The sequence below is a fragment of the Crocuta crocuta genome, unplaced genomic scaffold (genome assembly GCF_008692635.1).
Source record: "Crocuta crocuta isolate KB4526 unplaced genomic scaffold, BGI_CrCroc_1.0 scaffold256, whole genome shotgun sequence".
Lineage (NCBI taxonomy): Eukaryota > Metazoa > Chordata > Mammalia > Carnivora > Hyaenidae > Crocuta > Crocuta crocuta.
The window spans coordinates 1025355-1042417 of NW_027530999.1; the positions used below are offsets into that span (position 1 = coordinate 1025355).

The window sequence follows — 17063 nt, forward strand, 5'->3', positions numbered from 1 at the left end:
TGCAATAGAAATTCTGAAATATCACTGAGTAGAACATGGTGGTAGTAGAAAGGCATGGCTCACAGTGTGGACTCCCGTGACAGACAGGCTTGACTTCTAATCATGGCTTTCTAGTAGAGAATTAAACACAGCAGTCAGAAAAACAGATTCCAGACTTTTTTCCCAGCTCTGACACTAACTAGTTCTCCCACTGACTCTCTCTGACTCAGTTTCTTCACCTATAAATGGTTATTAAAAAAAAAAAAAGTATGCACCCTGAGGAGTTGTTGTGACCTCGGTGCTGTTGAAATATATGTACAGTATTCAGCACAATACCTGGTACATTTTAGATGCTCGGTAAGTAATTACTGCTCATTACTACTACTGCTATTACTAGATACCTGTATTTGGGCAAGTTATTCTCTCTGAGCTTCATTTGTAAAATGAGGATATAATCATATCCACTTCAAGAAGTGTTCATGACAATTCACTTGGAAACTTTGTAGCTGGCTTAGTACCATTTTGGTAGTTATTTTTATTAGCTAGATGCTCCGATGTTCATTTCTTCTTTGGACCATGACACTCTTCAGATAAGTTTACAGTTCTGAGTAATTTCCTCAGAGATAAAAATTGCTGTGTTCATTGTTATATGCCAAGTAAAGAACTGTTTTATTCTTAACAGCTTTAAAATGAAGAGTACATCAAATGCACAGAACCATCTTCTTCAGGGGTGGCTCTATAACACTGTCCTTGTGCTGCCTTCAGTCTCACATTGCTCAGGAAATTGTTTAACTCAGAAAGTCAGAAAATGCTCTCTTGCCTTCCTCCAGGCAGAACACATAACCCCTAGATTTCCACATAATACATCACTGCAATTTTCAACTTTTTCCAATAATCGTCCAAAATTCAGTGACTTCTCCACAAATCTCTCAGCACTATATTAATTCGTGTTGGTTTCAAAATCACTGAACATGTACCAGTCCTTCCTTAAGACATCTTTGATTCAAGTTACAGTTTCATCTCTTGTGTTTTATTTAACCTCTGTGTCAGCTGGGTCTCCCTAAATCTTAAGATCAAGAGAAGATTGACTCAAGGCTCTTATGCACTGTGAAATTCAGCACTTCTCCATCCCAACACCATTTCACAAGACTTCTGCAAATTTGGGGGTTGCTAAATTCTCTGGCTCTAAGCTCCTGCTTCTGTTTTATCAGTGTTAGATTTGTGGGTTTTTAAAATTCACTCAACAAATATTGAAGCACCCATTCCATATCAGTTACTCTTCAGGTTCCTCAGATACATCACCGAACAAAACATACAGTCACTTCTCTGTTTTCTCTCCTTCTTCCACAACTTGTCAATTTGGATGTGGAATTTGGCTCTATTCCTCAATTATGAGCAAAAGGCTACATCTTACAGAAGGTGTTTGTATCTCCAAACAGATATCCCTGAAGGTTTGGGGATCTAACTGGAAGGGGAGGGAGGTTGAAGAGAGGACTAACTTACCATCAAAAATTTGTTTCAATTATGCAGTTTTTTTTATTTTATTATTTTTTTTAGCAATCTCTACACCCAATGTGGGGACCAAGTTCATGACCTCAAGATCAATAGTCACAGGCTCTTCAAACTAAGCCAGCCAGATGCCCCTTATTATGCAATTTTTTAAAGCCAATCTTCTTTCTTTCTCTCCTTTCTCCCTCTTCCAAATTGCTACTATATTTTAATCCAAAGTAAGTGTTATTTCCACCACCCCCACAAATGGCTTTGCAAAAATATGAAAAGCCCATGGATGAGCCATAAACTCATAATAGCCTTTCCCCTGGCTACTAAAATAAGCTCAAAAGGTTTTAAATTATTACTGCTAAGAACTCCATTAAGTTCTTAGCCGGGAGCCATTCCTAGTCTGCCTGGGATGTTGGTGGAAGGGTTTGGGGAGAAGGTGGTTTGGAAGAAACCTCAAGAAGTCTTAGGTAGGCAGGACTACCTATCATCTATTCATCCATTCATGCCTTCATTCATTCAACAAGCTTTTCACTTAACACCCCTATACTCACAAGGCACTGTGCTTGTGGGAACACAAAACAGAATATGACACTCAGCGTCCAACTTCAAAGAGATCACAGTCTAGACTTTAACAAAGAATGGTGATTGAGCTGGATCTGGAAGAATACATAGAATTCAACAGGAAGAGATAAGGAGATGGGAATTCCAAATGAAGGGAACAGTTTCTGCAGAGACCAGACATCTTAGCTAGCATAGTGAGTGGTGCAGAAAAGCTAGCAAGTGAGGCACTACAGGACAGAAGTGACGGAAAAGGGTCCTGCAGATGTAGGTAGAGATACAGGCACAAAGCGCCCCTTCCCTCAAGAATATTCTTTGATGCCAGGCAACTCCTACTTGTTTGGACTGTCCTCTGTGGAAGTTTGATGCCCTAAGGAAGACTGACTTTTGAAAAGCCATGTGTGCACTTAATGAGACATCAAATTTCTGAAACCCAAGTTAATCAAAGGCAAAATCCAGTTTGTATATCTTTGTAAACCCTTGCTATCACATGGAGAGAAATATTATTCATAAAAGATCCTAGGGTCCTGAAGTACCTAATTTCATTGTTCATTTTGGAGAAGAGGAAAGAGATAAGAATATTAATATGGTACTATATGATTTTGAAATAAAACTGTAGACCTCACAGAATTTAAACTGAAAACAGATGAGTAAAATTCTACAGTACTAATTAAGAGAGACTTAAATGGACAATGAGCTCCATAATGGATGAGTCCAAGTTAAATTCTTATAAAAACTGTCAGTCACTTTCTTTTACAGGGTCATAGTTTGTGTCACTGCTGTACCTGAAATCACTATGATATTAAAATATGCAAAGACAAGAAATACATTCCTATTTCCAATTAAGTCTTCTCTAAGACAACAAGCATTTTTTTTAATGAGGGGAAAAATGCAAACAACTCATTTTTCCTTTTCAAAGAAAAGGTCAGAGTGACTCCAAGCCTACTAAAATAACTGTTTTTTAAGTTGTTGGAAAGGTCAGGCAGAAAAAACATATTTCTGGAATTTCTAAATCTTGATGACTTTAACATGGAAAGTTCTACAATAGAGTATATTTTTACTGAAATTTAAAATCTCTTAAAGCATATTTGCAATGAGGCCTATACAAAACTTATTGTAAATGGAAATAACACTAGTAAATGAATCTCAAGTTTTTTACACTGTCACATTAAATTGGCCATGATTTGCATGTGGACATAGGTATAAAATGGATAGATATACAATACATACATTTAAGTATGACAGAATATATATGTGTTATACATAAAAGTAACCATGATCTGTAATGGACTAAGGGGAAAAACAGGAAGTAGACCTTTAAAATAATTGATCTTCTTAGGGCACCTGGGTGGCTCAGTTGGTTGAGCATCTGACTTTGGCTCAGGTCATGATCTCACAGTTTGTGAGCCCGGGCCCCACATCAGGCTGTCTGCTGTCAGCACAGAGCCCACTTTAGATCTTCCCTCTCTGTGTATCTTTCTGTCTCTCTCTCTCTCTCTCTCCTCCCCTGCTTGTGCTCTATTTCTCTCAAAAATAAAAATAAACATTTAAAAAATAAATAAATAAAATAACTGATCTTGATGGTAACATTTAAGGAAAAACCGTGTTTAACTATAAGAAATTAAAAAGAAGTCTTTGTATTTTTAATCTGGTGAAATACCATAACATTTCAATTAACCAAAACACTCACAGCCTTTGAGTGTCATAATTAATTGAAATTTTTCATCACATCAAGATTGACTAAAGGAGAAAGAAAATTTTTTTAAGTGGCAAATGTTTCTAAAATGTATTCCTGCTTCTTTCTACATCACTAAGTACGATATACTATACCAAAATCTTTCTCTGAAGAATGGGGATATTACAGGCCTCAGGGCTATTACTCTGGTGCATCTTTCCTGACCAAATAGTCCCCACGTGTCAGAGATGGGCAGAATATAGACTGACTGTGGGACATAACTTGGAATCTTCAGAATCTTTCAAATGAGCTTATTTGCTTATAAGTTAATTTTTATTCTAAAAACATTAAATTTTCTGGCAAAATTAATTGAGAATGCTGGTTAATTGGTTTTGTTTTACTGTGCCTGAACAGATTAATTGGCTAGAAGGAGATACTGTGGTATTATTAATGTTGAGGGGGAAAGGAGGAGTAGCTGTAAACCTTCAGACCAATTGATTTGGGTAGGTGTTTAAACCATTTGGAGCTTTCCTCAATTCAGTGTTTATAGGAATAGTTTAAGTAGAGCAACCCCTGGGTGGCTGAGTTGGTTAAGCATCCAACTCCTGATTTCACCTCAGGTCATGATGTCACAGTTTGTGGGTTCAAGCCCTGCCTCTGTCAGTGCAGAGCCTGCTTGGGATTCTCTCTCTCCCTCTCTCTGTCCCTCCTCCACTCATGCCCTGCCCCCTCAAAATGAATAAATAAAACATTTTCATAAAAGGAAGAGCTTAGGTAGAGAATCTAAGACCTCTTACACTTTCTGGGAACTTTTTAAAAGCTTTATAAAATTTGACATATATTGATAGGGGAACTAGGATCTTCATGTTAGGTAATTAACTTTTTTCTGTACATATAACATCAACCTTCAGTTAGTGTTAATTTCAATCAGTCTAATGAAATATCTGTACCATGTAATTGCTTTTTTATCTTTGAACCTGAAAGACCATGATGCATTATTTAGCAGGATGAAATGAGTTTAGGCCAAATCTTTTAAATGTTAATTTAATCTATTTTGATATATATCTTGGAGTTTGGAGGAAGAAAATGTAGAGGATAGCAGAGAATCTATTTTTAGGAGATTCAGAAAAACTTCATTGGCAGCTTAAAATTAACATTGTCAAATTACTCTTCTGCCTATTTATAGTGACTTGGGACACAGATTATGAACATATTTCCAGTATAGGAGACACACAGTCTGCCTGAAGCAGAATGTAAAAATGACCCAATACTTCCATGAACTAAATGGTCCACCAAACTGTTCTAGTTCTTCAGAATTAGAAACAAGATATGAATATCGTGCCTATTTATAATTCATCAGACAAACCAATGAACTAATTAGTAGAAATATATACTTTTAAAATTGCTTGAAACGTTTCAGTAATCTCAAGTTCTCTACACTGAATCCTTTCTTAGACTTTGAAAGTTGAAAGTCATCTTTGTTATTGTGATTATATAACTTTGGTTGAATACATTTCCTAATATGGCTCTATATTTGTCAATCCTAGAGCACATAAAACACTCTGAATTCATTAGCAATTTAATGGTATCTTGGAGTTTTGCAGTTGTTGCTTGAATTGGCCAGATCTAGACTTGCTTTGGATTTCTATTATTAGGGCAGGTTCATTAAACTTTTTCATCTCATTATAGAGTGGCATGATCAAATTACTCTTTCAAAATAATAAATAGTTCTTTCAGATACTATAGACTCTCAAATACATATGGAAAATAATTTACTTAACAAATGGGATTTGGCTGATTTATAGAATTGTTAGAACCGACTGAATGCTCACTTTTACATATCACCTATTTGATTGTCACAAAAACCCTGCAGAGTCAGTGAAGCAGTTTTTAGAACCATTCCCACTCTTAACCTAGAGAAAACAAAGTTCTCTGCCTTAGGTCACATAAGAATAGAGAGTGTGGTTTCTGAGTGTTAAACCCTGGGTTTCCAACTTCATGTCCCATGCTCTGTGAACACAGACCCCAACTAATTAGCCTCAGTAACCACATGTATATAAAGCCATGTTGCCACACATCACTAGGTTAAGGTATCCTTTGGCAGCTTGGAGATGATAGATAAGCAAATGGAATAATACCAAAGGAAAGATAGAAGATTGAACCATTTCCTTCCCTTTCTGGTTTGTCAGTTGAAGGAGAACCTCCAAAAAAGGCAACATGTAATATAGAGAGTAGGACATGGGTCTAGACACAATACAGACACTGGCTTCAAAGCCACAAGAATACTGACTAGCTGAATGGTCCACCTGGTTGTCCTCTTAACACAGCCTTTCGTGTTCATGGGTGTCAATACCAAGGTAGGGGAGACCGTTGAGAATTGTTTTTTTCTTTTTTAATAGGCCCTTAAATGATAACTTCAAGAGCAAATTTCATTCATCTATTGATATTTATAAAAGTGTCCTACATTTGGAATTAATCAGGACTGTGATTTTAGCCAGGAAGTTCGACAGAAGAGTAAAATGAACTGTTACATTACCTGCATAATAATAGAAATGTGAGTTACAGATTTATGGTGAGTAGAAAGAGGAAAACTGGCTTCGTTAAAAACATTCAGGTACTCCAGAAATCCTGATTCTTTTTAAGTCACAAGCTGATGTCTTCATACAGAACAGTCCAGGCTATATCTATCTGATGGCCAGACACAAGCCACAAACTCTGCCACAAAATAAACTGCAGAGATATTAACAAGAACTTATGAAAAATAAAAGAAAAACTACCTGCTACACATGATTACTTCCCAATTATTCTATTTTTTTCAATTGTCCTATGTTTATGTACATATCAATTATTTTAACTGATGTACATATTAACTAATTTAAGTCTCTAAGATGTATATAATTTAATAAACTTCTGGTTGGAAATAAATAACTTTCTTGGACAAGTCAGATTTTGAAATTAAAAGTGAAATGTTTTTTCACAAGAAAATTCTTTTCAAGATGCTCCAAACTGTAATTTGAGGTCATGTGGCAGAAACCTCAGTTCAGTTTGAGAAACACAGCTCCTGCTGGCACAGGCTGACCACTCCGGGCACGGTCTTCATCTGAATTTCTTTTAGGCGATTCTCCCTGACAAGTAGGTCATAGTCCCTGACAGGACACTACCATAGTGGCCAATTGTGGCCACCTGCGTTCAGAATGTCTAGTTTGCAGTATCTAGAAGTCCCTTTGAGCAGATTAGAAGTAACAAAAGGAATTAGCTGAGAAGGCTTAAAAATAACCCCATTACATACTGACTGTCTTTGGATATTTCTAAACAGTCTACTGAGGTACCAAAGGAAGACCACTTTGTAATCTTTCATCAGTAGTTGTTTACTTACTCTATTAGTTTACTAGGGTTTCCATAACAGGTACCACAGGCTGCATAGCTTAACCAATAAAAATCTATTTTCTCACAGTTCTGGAGGCCAGGAGTGTAAGATCACGGTGTTGGCAGAGTTGGCTTCATCTGAAGCCTCTCTCCTTGGCTTCTAAATTTTTTTATAGTTTTTATTTATTTTTGAAGCAGAGAGAGACAGAGCATGAGCAGAGGAGGGGCAGAGAGGGAGGGAGACACAGAATCTGAAACAGGCTCCAAACTCTGAGCTGCCTACACAGAACCCAATGCAAGGCTCAAACCCATGAACTGGGAGATCATGACCTGAGCTGAAGTCAGATACTTAACTGACTGAGCCACCCAAGCGCCCCCTCTCCGTGGCTTCTAGATGGCTGTCTTCTCTCTGTCTTCACATGGTCTTTCTTTTGTGTCCTGTTTTCCTCTTCTTAAAAGAATACCACTCATATTGGATTAGAGCCCACACTAATACCTCATTTTAAAACCATATCTCTAAATATAGTCACATCTGAGGTACTAGGAGATAGGCCTTCAACATATGAGTTTGTGGGGGGACATAACTCACCCCATAACACTTATTAATCCCAGCTCATTAGAAACAGGTTTGTCATTATCTACTGGTTGCTAGATTCAATGTCCCAGTCTTGCTTTCTGATCCTTGATTTCTGTGCCTTATTAGTCCTAAAAAGGTTTAGGTCATCCCAACCCTGATCTTTGATTATTGGCTGCAGAGATTCAGACTTTGTTTGCTCATGGATAAGACCTCTTACACATACTGTGACTATTCTCTATCTCTGTTGCTGCTATGGACATCTGTTTACTCTTTAGACCTCTATTTTTCAGTTGTTTGGTCCTCTTATGTTCTCTGTGGTTTCCAAACTTAAATTCATTACAGTGTTTTCTACATTAGCCAAAAACCAGAAGCAACCCAAATGTTCATCAATGGTTGAATGGATAAATTGTGGTATATTCAGATGATGGAATACCACGCAGTGGTGAGAATTCGTTAACACTTACTCCATGGATGAATCTCACAAACATAATATTGCATCTTTTGCCACCCATCTCATAAGGACAATTAGACAATGGAGCCCATTAGCTCAGCAATAACAGTTCATAGTTGATTAATATTTATTGAATACCTACCATGTAACAGACATTGTGCAAGTGCTTTCATAGACAGTCTTATTTATTCTCACAAAGTTATAAAGTAGATAGATAGTGCTTCTATCTTATTTTCAGAAAGTAAAATGAAGGTTTAGAGAGAATAATGAATAAAAGGCAGAACTGGGATTAAAACTCCTGTCTTCTGACTTCAGTCCCAGTATTGGTGCCAACATACCACATGGCCATCCCTCTTTCTCTTCCACTGACCATGGAGGCTGCATGGGGTCAATTAACTGGTAATTGTTTCAACCACACCTGGCCGCATACTCACTAGAGTCCACAGCTCCAAGGTCTCTCCATTCTTTCCCTAACTCTTATCCACAAGGTGAGAGAGATTATTCATTCCCTTTCAAGGGCCAGGGAGGCATTAGGGAGGAGTCAAACCACACATTACCAATGACTCCCAGAGGATTGCCTAGGTAAGCAGAGATGCCAGAGTCTGATCCAGAATTTTAGAATAGGAATTCCCAAAGCCTCAGCTTTTCTCTTAGAGCTGTTTCAGGGAAGTCAGACAGATGGAATACCTTAGCTGAGACTTTCTTGGCTAGAATTGGACTAGTTTCTTAATTTACTTTTCTTAAGTTATGTCAACAAAACTGGGGCATTTGGTGACTGGGGAACATGGTGGTAAAAACACTTGCACCTGCCAAAAAATGAGGAAATCCACAAAGAAGGCTACTGGGTGCTCAGGCTCCAAGTCCTCAACTCTTGTTAAAAATTAGTAACAGAATATACCTGAAACATTAGTAAAGGGGACAAATTCTACTTCACTAGCTAATATCCCTCCTCTAGGATGAAAACAGATGCAGTATAATTCTGCCTTGTGACATCTGGATAAATTTGCTGTCTCAAGGTCAATAATTTGGTAACAATATATTAATATGTGGCTTTTCCAATTATTTTAAAAGGGATGTGAGGTGGAGCGCCTGGGTGGCTTAGTCGGTTAAGCATCCGACTTTCGCTTGGGTCATGATCTTGCGGTTTGTGGGTTCGAGCCCTGCATCGGGCTCTGTGCTGACTGCCAGTTCAGAGCCTGGAGTCTGTTTCAGAGTCTGTGACTCCCTCTCTCTCTGACCCTCCCCTGCTCACGCTGTCTCTCTCTCTCTCTCTCTCCTAGAAATAAATAAAATATTTAAAAAAAATAAAATAAAATAAAAATAAAAGGGATGTGAGGATTCAGTCTCTTTGCCCTAAGGTTACAACTGTCAACATTTAAAGGTCTCCAATTTAGTAGGGAGATGAAATTCTTTCTTGTGACTTGTTTTTGACTTGGTATATATATAAATATATTACTGCTTAGGGGCAAGAAGTTGGGGGATGCATCTAATCATTGATAAGTAAGTTTCACAAAAACTGTTTCATAGTCTTGACCACATATTTACCTACAGGGATTCTTATTTATCATATTTATTTTGGAAAATTTTCCAATCTTAGAAAATCTGGAAAAGACAGGAATGGTAAAGAAACCATATTTTATTTTTGTGACATAGTTCCTCCAAAGTTTCCTTCCCACCTACCTTCAACAATCTGAGATCTTATATACTGCACCAACTTGGCTATTGCATACACGTAGAAACCAGACCTCAAGATCTCTTCTCCTCATTCTTCCCAGAAAGAGGCCAGGTCTCAACTTTCTTATGCTCAAAGCACCATTGATTCAGACTAGTTGAAGCAGCTAGTCTAAGCACCAACACTGGTGATGAATAGTTATCATAACTTCTCTTGACTGTTGGGACACCCATCCATTTGTGCAAGTAAGATTCAAGCAGTCTCGAGTACTTATATTAAGGGGAGACATTTTTCAAAAAGAAAATAATAACAAAGTAATCTTTAGGACTTTGTGTTTTTAGTTGTTTTCCTTTTTCTTATAAATAACCTCAGAAAAGTACCTTGTTTTGCAAATCATCTGAGCTATTTAACAAGCAACTAAAAATAACAAGGATAACCTTTAATTAAGATTACACTTTTGGTTACATATTTCACATAATCATTAAAAGCCTCTCAAATATAAATACATTATAAAAACCTAATTTAAATAGGAAATTTTAGGTTTATCATTCAAAACAAGAAAACTATATCTTATTCTACATTTAATTTTTAATTATCAAATTCATATTATTTATGTCTTCCTCAGTATAAGGTGAAACAAGGTCAAAAGAAAACCATTTTCTTCAGCCACATCACTGTAAGTAGCAAAAAGTTGCTTGTTGGTGTCTGATAGAAAAGCTCAATATCGAGATAAAATAGGTGCTAAGTAATTCGGAGCCACATTAGTCAGAGTAAACCTGTTAGTAAACTTCACTAATTCATCACTGGTTATAGGTGAATGAGAACTGAGTGCTATTACCTCGACCATTTGTCAAGAGAGCTTGCTAAGCACACAAGGTAAATAAACCTCAGGGACACGGTGACAGTGAGATGGAAGAATGTTTAACCTTCTCAACAGAACAAACAAATGGTAAATTGTGGACAAATGGATCCTGTTAATTAAAAATAAGTCTTATCTGTCCTTCAGAGCAAATTTTAACCATATTTACTTGGCAACATTTTATTAATATTCATGAAGTTTTAGGTAGATGCTTGAAACTTATTTATTTAAATGTCTTTAAGACTTTTTATCTAAGTCAGAATTCACTTCCCGTCAAAGTTGGCCATATTATGTGATTTCAGTATTTTAAATAATTTGAAACCAGCATTTAATACTAATATTTATTAAGTAAACTTGAGTGTCTATTTTATACCTAATCATGCAAAATGGTTCAAAAGAAATCTCCACCCACTAAAAGCAGTTTATTGATGACACACAATCAAAAACCATTTTACAAATAAAGGATTATAACCAGGTCCCTGGTAGGAGCTTAATCTTCACGCACAACTCAGGAATTTGGAGTATGAGGCAGTCTGTTCCTTGTTTGAGGAACAGAAATTGAAAAAAAAAAAAAAATGAAGAACCTCGGAACTAGTTGGTGACTCCAGTCATTGAGGGCTGTTTTTTTAATAAAAGTAGAGACACGGGGTGACTCAACTTCCTCAGAAGTGCTCCTGGATGGTCAGGATCACACCCTGAGGCAGGAGAGAATGAAGTGCTTAGCCTTGCTGTCTACTGGAGAGATTACATTTTAAGAATCACATCAATTTTACACGCCAGTGTTTTCTGCCTCCGGCCTAAATGTTCCAGATTTTCTGAGTGTCTTTTAAGAGCTACAAGATAAAAGCTACTGATTGGGCACCCAATAAGGTTTGTCAGTACTGTTAGGGGAGACTCCCTGAATCCTAACGAAGTAGTGAGAGCAGCCGCCACAGCCAAAGGGCCTATTAGGGTGGCAACAGCCACTGCCAAAATAGAGCCCCCAGAGATGACAGCACAGCAGACCTGGGATGCCACACTGACTCTTAAAAAGACACAACCCAGGCTCAATGTAGGCATTAGGCACTGTGGACCCAGTACAGTACATAGGGCCCAAGATCCATTAAAGGGCCCACAAGAATGTTTTAATCTCTCTTAAAATCGGAGCCCCCAAAATGACCGTTATAATAATGAATGTGTAGTAATAAATCCAGCCTGGATTACGTTTGTCTTTATACCAACACAGTCATAAGAGATGATTTTTGACTTTTTTTTTTTTAATAGAGGAAGGGACCCATGAAGGCAAAAGTGCTAGGGCCCCATGAAAGTCATAATATCCCTCTATACCAATCACTCAGGCCAAGGAGAATGAATGTGCATGTGGGGGGCTCAGAATCCTGATGACTTTTGTGGGCGTAGGTTTAGAGTTAATGACCCATAGAGATTGTAATCCATGACATTCTCCTACCCACTCACCCCATAGCCCCACCACCTTCAGAGTCTAGAAGGGCACAACAGAAAGTGCCTGTTAAACACATCACACACACCAGGGGCACAATAGTTATATAGGAGAAATGAAAGACTATTCCTAGAGTTCCTAAATAGGTGCTGGCTTGGAGCAGAGTGCACCTCTCATCTGGAAAAACAATGCTGTGGAAGAAAAACAGGATAGTAAAGAAGAATTATATGGAGATTTGATTGGAAGTCCTCGTTTTAAATGTCCTGTGTCATTCATTATTTTAAACAGAGAGGCAATTCCTTCACTGCAACTTGACTCTGCTTAGTAAGGAATGGGAAATCACATTATTTCTAGCTACAAACAGATCACTGAACTGATAGTGAATCATTATGATTGTGAATTCCACAAATGAATCTCTACTTAAGAATCTCTGTCCATGCGTCCTAGATCTGTGCTTTCTTCTATATGATTAGAAAGAAGGATTGACCAGTAGACCCAGATTTAGTTCTATTTGTACGACTTTTAAAATTTATAAAACACTCTGTTGGAGGAGGAGGTGGCATTGAGTTAACTGTAACTGTGATGGAACCAGCACAGTCTGAACCCTCCTCTATGTTTGAAGCAAGCTATAGGAACACAAAATGAGAAAGGACACAAGATGCTAGGCAGGCACCACCAGCATTCAGAGGATACCGGGTAGCATTGCTCTGACATTTTCCCATTTTGGGAAATGACACTCACCATGACATTTACCTTCCCGAGTTAAAAAAAAAAAAGGTTATCCTGGCTCTGCGCATTGGAGACAAGACAGCCATCAGAAATTAGCTTTTTTGTGGACAGTTTCTTACAGGTGCGTTAAGTCCAGGGTCCAGAATTTATGAGATGTATAATTTTCAGCATATGCAAAACAGAATATCATTTCATTTAAAATAATGTTGCTAAACTAATATCGATGGCAGGTATTTGCTTGCATATATGTATATATTAAGAAACATATTGAATACACTCAAACTTGTAAAGTTGATGGTAGTTTGCCTATTCTTAAAACATTGATCCTAAAAAACTGTTTAATCTCCAATATTGTAAATATGAAACTTTGGGGAAATGCATGAAAATGTCACAGTTGTTATTTTTATTTTTTAATTAGTGCTTTTTCTTAATTTTTGTCAACAGCGTGTATTAATTTTTATACTTAGAACAAAAGAAAGTCTATTTTTTAAATTCATGTATTAGATACTTTGGGGTTAGCAGTGATGTTTAGTATTGTAGTCTTTTACTTTTCTCCTAACACTATTTCTCCATTTCTACTTTTTAAAAGAATTTTTTTTAATGTTTATTATTATTGAGACAGAGAGAAACACAGCNTCGGACGCTCAACCAACTGAGCCACCCATGCACCCTTCCGTTTCTACTTTTGAGTATCTCTGTTGAAGGCACTCTGTCTGGATTATTGTTTATACATTAAGAATAATAAAAATTATCTTTAAACTACAATCTTCATAGTAGCAGTAATAGAATTTGCAACTAAATTGCTTATGAACGGTCCATGTAACTGTGGAATTGTATACTTGAAGTATTTTGTGTACCTAAAATCGGGAAAATCCTAGTAAAGATGGCATTTAATTGCATTGAGCTAACATTTAATAAGAATTAAAGTGATGCTAAAGCTTATATGCCTGATAAGATCTACAGAATAAAAAGAAGTGCATGTACATGAAATCTGTAGGTTAGTTTTCCATGAGGATAAGAGAAACAAAAACCTTTCATTCACAATATACTCATGAGTGAAGTTATGGACGGCTGATTCTTACTGACCATTGCCCACTGAAGAAAACATTTTTCAAAAATATTTCCTTAGACCTACATTCTGCGATTATACGGAGAAGTGGCTGCTTCTTAAGTGATATGAACAACTTGCATTTATAGCAATCAGTGAGGAGGACGTAGGAGAGAAGGAAGCACACAGCCTGGGAGGTGGCTGCCTTTGAGGCTTTTGGCCAAATCACACCATCTCTGAACCTCACCATCTACCTGGCAAAGACAGTTTGTGCCCCACAGAGCTTTCAAGTGATCATATAAATAAAAATGGGTAAAACACCTAGCAGAGTGCCTAGCACATAGCAGCTTCTCCAAATAATTTAGTCTCATCCTTATGTGACCGGCCTGTAGCCAATATCTCCTTATCCAAAGATGTCTGGTAGCTTCACAGCCTGGTATTCAGCCTGCGAAGATCCTGGGATTTCAGTACTTTGTACTCTGTTGTTTATATACTATGTTGACAGAGAGAAGTGAGCCAAAATTGGATTTTCTTAATAAATGTCAGTGTCACTTGCTATACTGCTTGCATTTCATTCATGTATGCCTGGTCTTATAATAGAAGTCAACAAAAAGATTGTTCTCAAGAATTATTATTTGTTAGAAAAACAGTCATTTTATATATATATCACAGGTGAGGAAACAAAATGATAAAAGAAATGAAAACATACTGAAGAATTTTCTATAGCAAATCGCCAATAAAAATAGAAATTTCTCCATATGGTGATGTTTTCCAAACAGTCTAAACCATCTCAAGAAATTCAATAAGGAAGTGGGGAAAGGTGATTTTGAAGTATTATTCAAAAAGAAATAGGCTGAAATAAATTGCTGGAAGGTGTCCCAGTGTGCTGATCAACTTGTAACATTGCGCTATTCTTTTCTGTTGTTGCTAAGAATTACACAGAAGCATACAGGCTTAATGTAATCTAAATCCACTTATATGCTTGAGCGTATATTCCATTTTTGCTCTCTCTGTGTTGTTTCATATAATAGACTAATACTGAGTCTTCGGTGTGGTTATATTTAGAAAATTGAGCTTGAAGTCTGGATAGTTATGCATACATAGTTCTTACAATGTTATAATCCACTGACTTCAAAAACAAAACGACTTGTATGGGTGTATCACTGTCAGCCCTGCAGAGCTGCTGATAAGCAGAGTAGTACCATTCCCTGAATTGCCAAATCCATTATCAGACAGGTTCTGAATTCTAGATGTGTCTCCCCCACAAGATAAATGGACATGTCAGAAATAACACAGCTTGATTTGAAGATACCAGGTGGAGGTGGCAATATGGTCTGGGGGAAATTTTGCTTTGATATATGAGCGTATTCATTTGGTTTGGCAGTGGTTGTAGATTCTGTCTGGAACCATGGAGATGTCATTGTGGCGGACCTTCCCATTCTGTTCTCTGACGGTACCACACTCGTAAAACAGTGAGGCTCGTGGGGTAATAACTCAAGAGCCAAAAGGTATAAAGAAAAAAAGTTGCTAGCAGGCACTAACATGGGTGTCATGACTCTTTTCAGGTAGTAGGTGTAACCTTGAAGAAAAAGTGGCACTGTCTTCAAAAAAGTGACCTGACCCTGGCTTTGGTGGGTTTTTCTGCAAGAAATAAAAAGCACCGCATGTGTTTATTATACATCCTTTCTAGCTGACCACTGCTTTGTTCTAGAGTTCAGCATGAAAGGACTAATTTTTGTTTTGTTTTGTTTTTTGTTTTAGTGAAATGGCATGTCCGTTGCTAATTCTAGTTATAATAGTTGCACATGTGAAAAATATCTGTATATAGTTTATGATTGGTAGCATTTCAAATAAATGGTACATTGGAATATTGACCTGAAATTTTTTGAGATGCTTATCAATTGACATCTTTTTCTTAGCCCAAGAGCAGATTCTGAATTATTAATATTTTAAAATTATACCTTGTTCTTTTAAATATATTAGGAATCTAAAAATAAGCATGCCACTTTGTTTATCGCTATATTATTGGAACTTCTTGGAGCATGGAAAGAATTCTTCACAAATGATTTTGCTCTTTTAAAAAAATAAGCTTTAAATATATTTGTTAAACTATATTTAGTCTTTTAAAGCTATATCACTTTATAGTACGTAATGTTTCATCCAAATAAGGTTTATATTTGGAAAAAATGTTATATAGTTTAATAGTGCCATAATAAATATTTTCCCAGAATTCAGAATTGTATGCATCTCTGTTTTAGGAAGTTCACATTGCTTCATAAAGAAAAAACCTGGAATCATTACGCATCCCAACTTGTTATGCAGTAAATCTTGTTTTTCTTTATTTTTCCAGAAGTCAGTTATTCTAAGGATTGTAGCCATATAAACTTTCCAGAACATGTATGGAAATTACTACTGTTATATGTGCTAAATAAAATCTCTAGTAGCTTTTATTCTATCATGGAGATAACACATTATCATTTAGTAATGCTAGTTAAGTCAAAACACACCAAAGAAACTTTCTGCCTTGTAAAGAGATTCACACATGTTAAAATCTAGTAACTATAGAGAAAGTTTTTCTTTGCTTTCATAAATAAAAGCTGCCACTCATTACATTTTAGAAAAGCAATGCCTGAGAAAATAGACAGTTTTGCTTCCTAGAGTAAAACTTCCCTATAAATACTTTAAAAGCCTCCTGCAAGCCCAAGATAATAATGCACTTCCATCCTTTTTTGATGCATGGAAATTATCAAGATTTATCAACCCCTGGAGTTATTATTGACCCTAGTTCTTAATTATCTTTCAGATAACAAACCCCCATATGTTCATTTTTGTACCTTTGCCTATGATATCTCTATATGCTACATTTGTATTTTAAGTAGATTTACAGCACAGATAATTAATATGTGCTCTTAGTAAAAAATTATTTTCTCTAGGGAGGCTTTGCCCAGAGACCTGAGAAAATGGATGTTTTGTTTTTAAAATGTTTAGAGATTATTTAATTTTTACATAGTATAAGATGTTTCTAATTGGGTTGAGAAGGTGATATTTTATTTTGTTTTTTCCATTATGCCATATCTACTCACAAAAACTTAATAATCTGGTAAACTAAAATGATAGAAAGCCAACATACCCCTTTACAGTCCAAAATTCTGCTTGTAGGAGACAAAAAATGTGGGGATATATATATATATATATATATGTCAGTGCCTCA

At 36.5% G+C, this 17063-nt stretch overlaps 1 protein-coding gene across 5 annotated transcripts in view; it reads left to right on the forward strand.

The window, feature by feature from the left end:
* The window catches only part of PEX5L (peroxisomal biogenesis factor 5 like), a 228478-nt gene that overhangs the window by 109168 nt on the left and 102247 nt on the right, over nt 1-17063 (forward strand). The window contains exon 3 of one of the 5 annotated variants that reach the window (XM_077770569.1): nt 15418-15483. The exons of the other annotated variants lie outside the window; for them this stretch is intronic. Coding sequence (XP_077626695.1) covers nt 15418-15483 — 66 coding nt within the window. The remainder of the gene's footprint in view (nt 1-15417; nt 15484-17063) is intronic. 5 annotated transcript variants of the gene reach the window in all.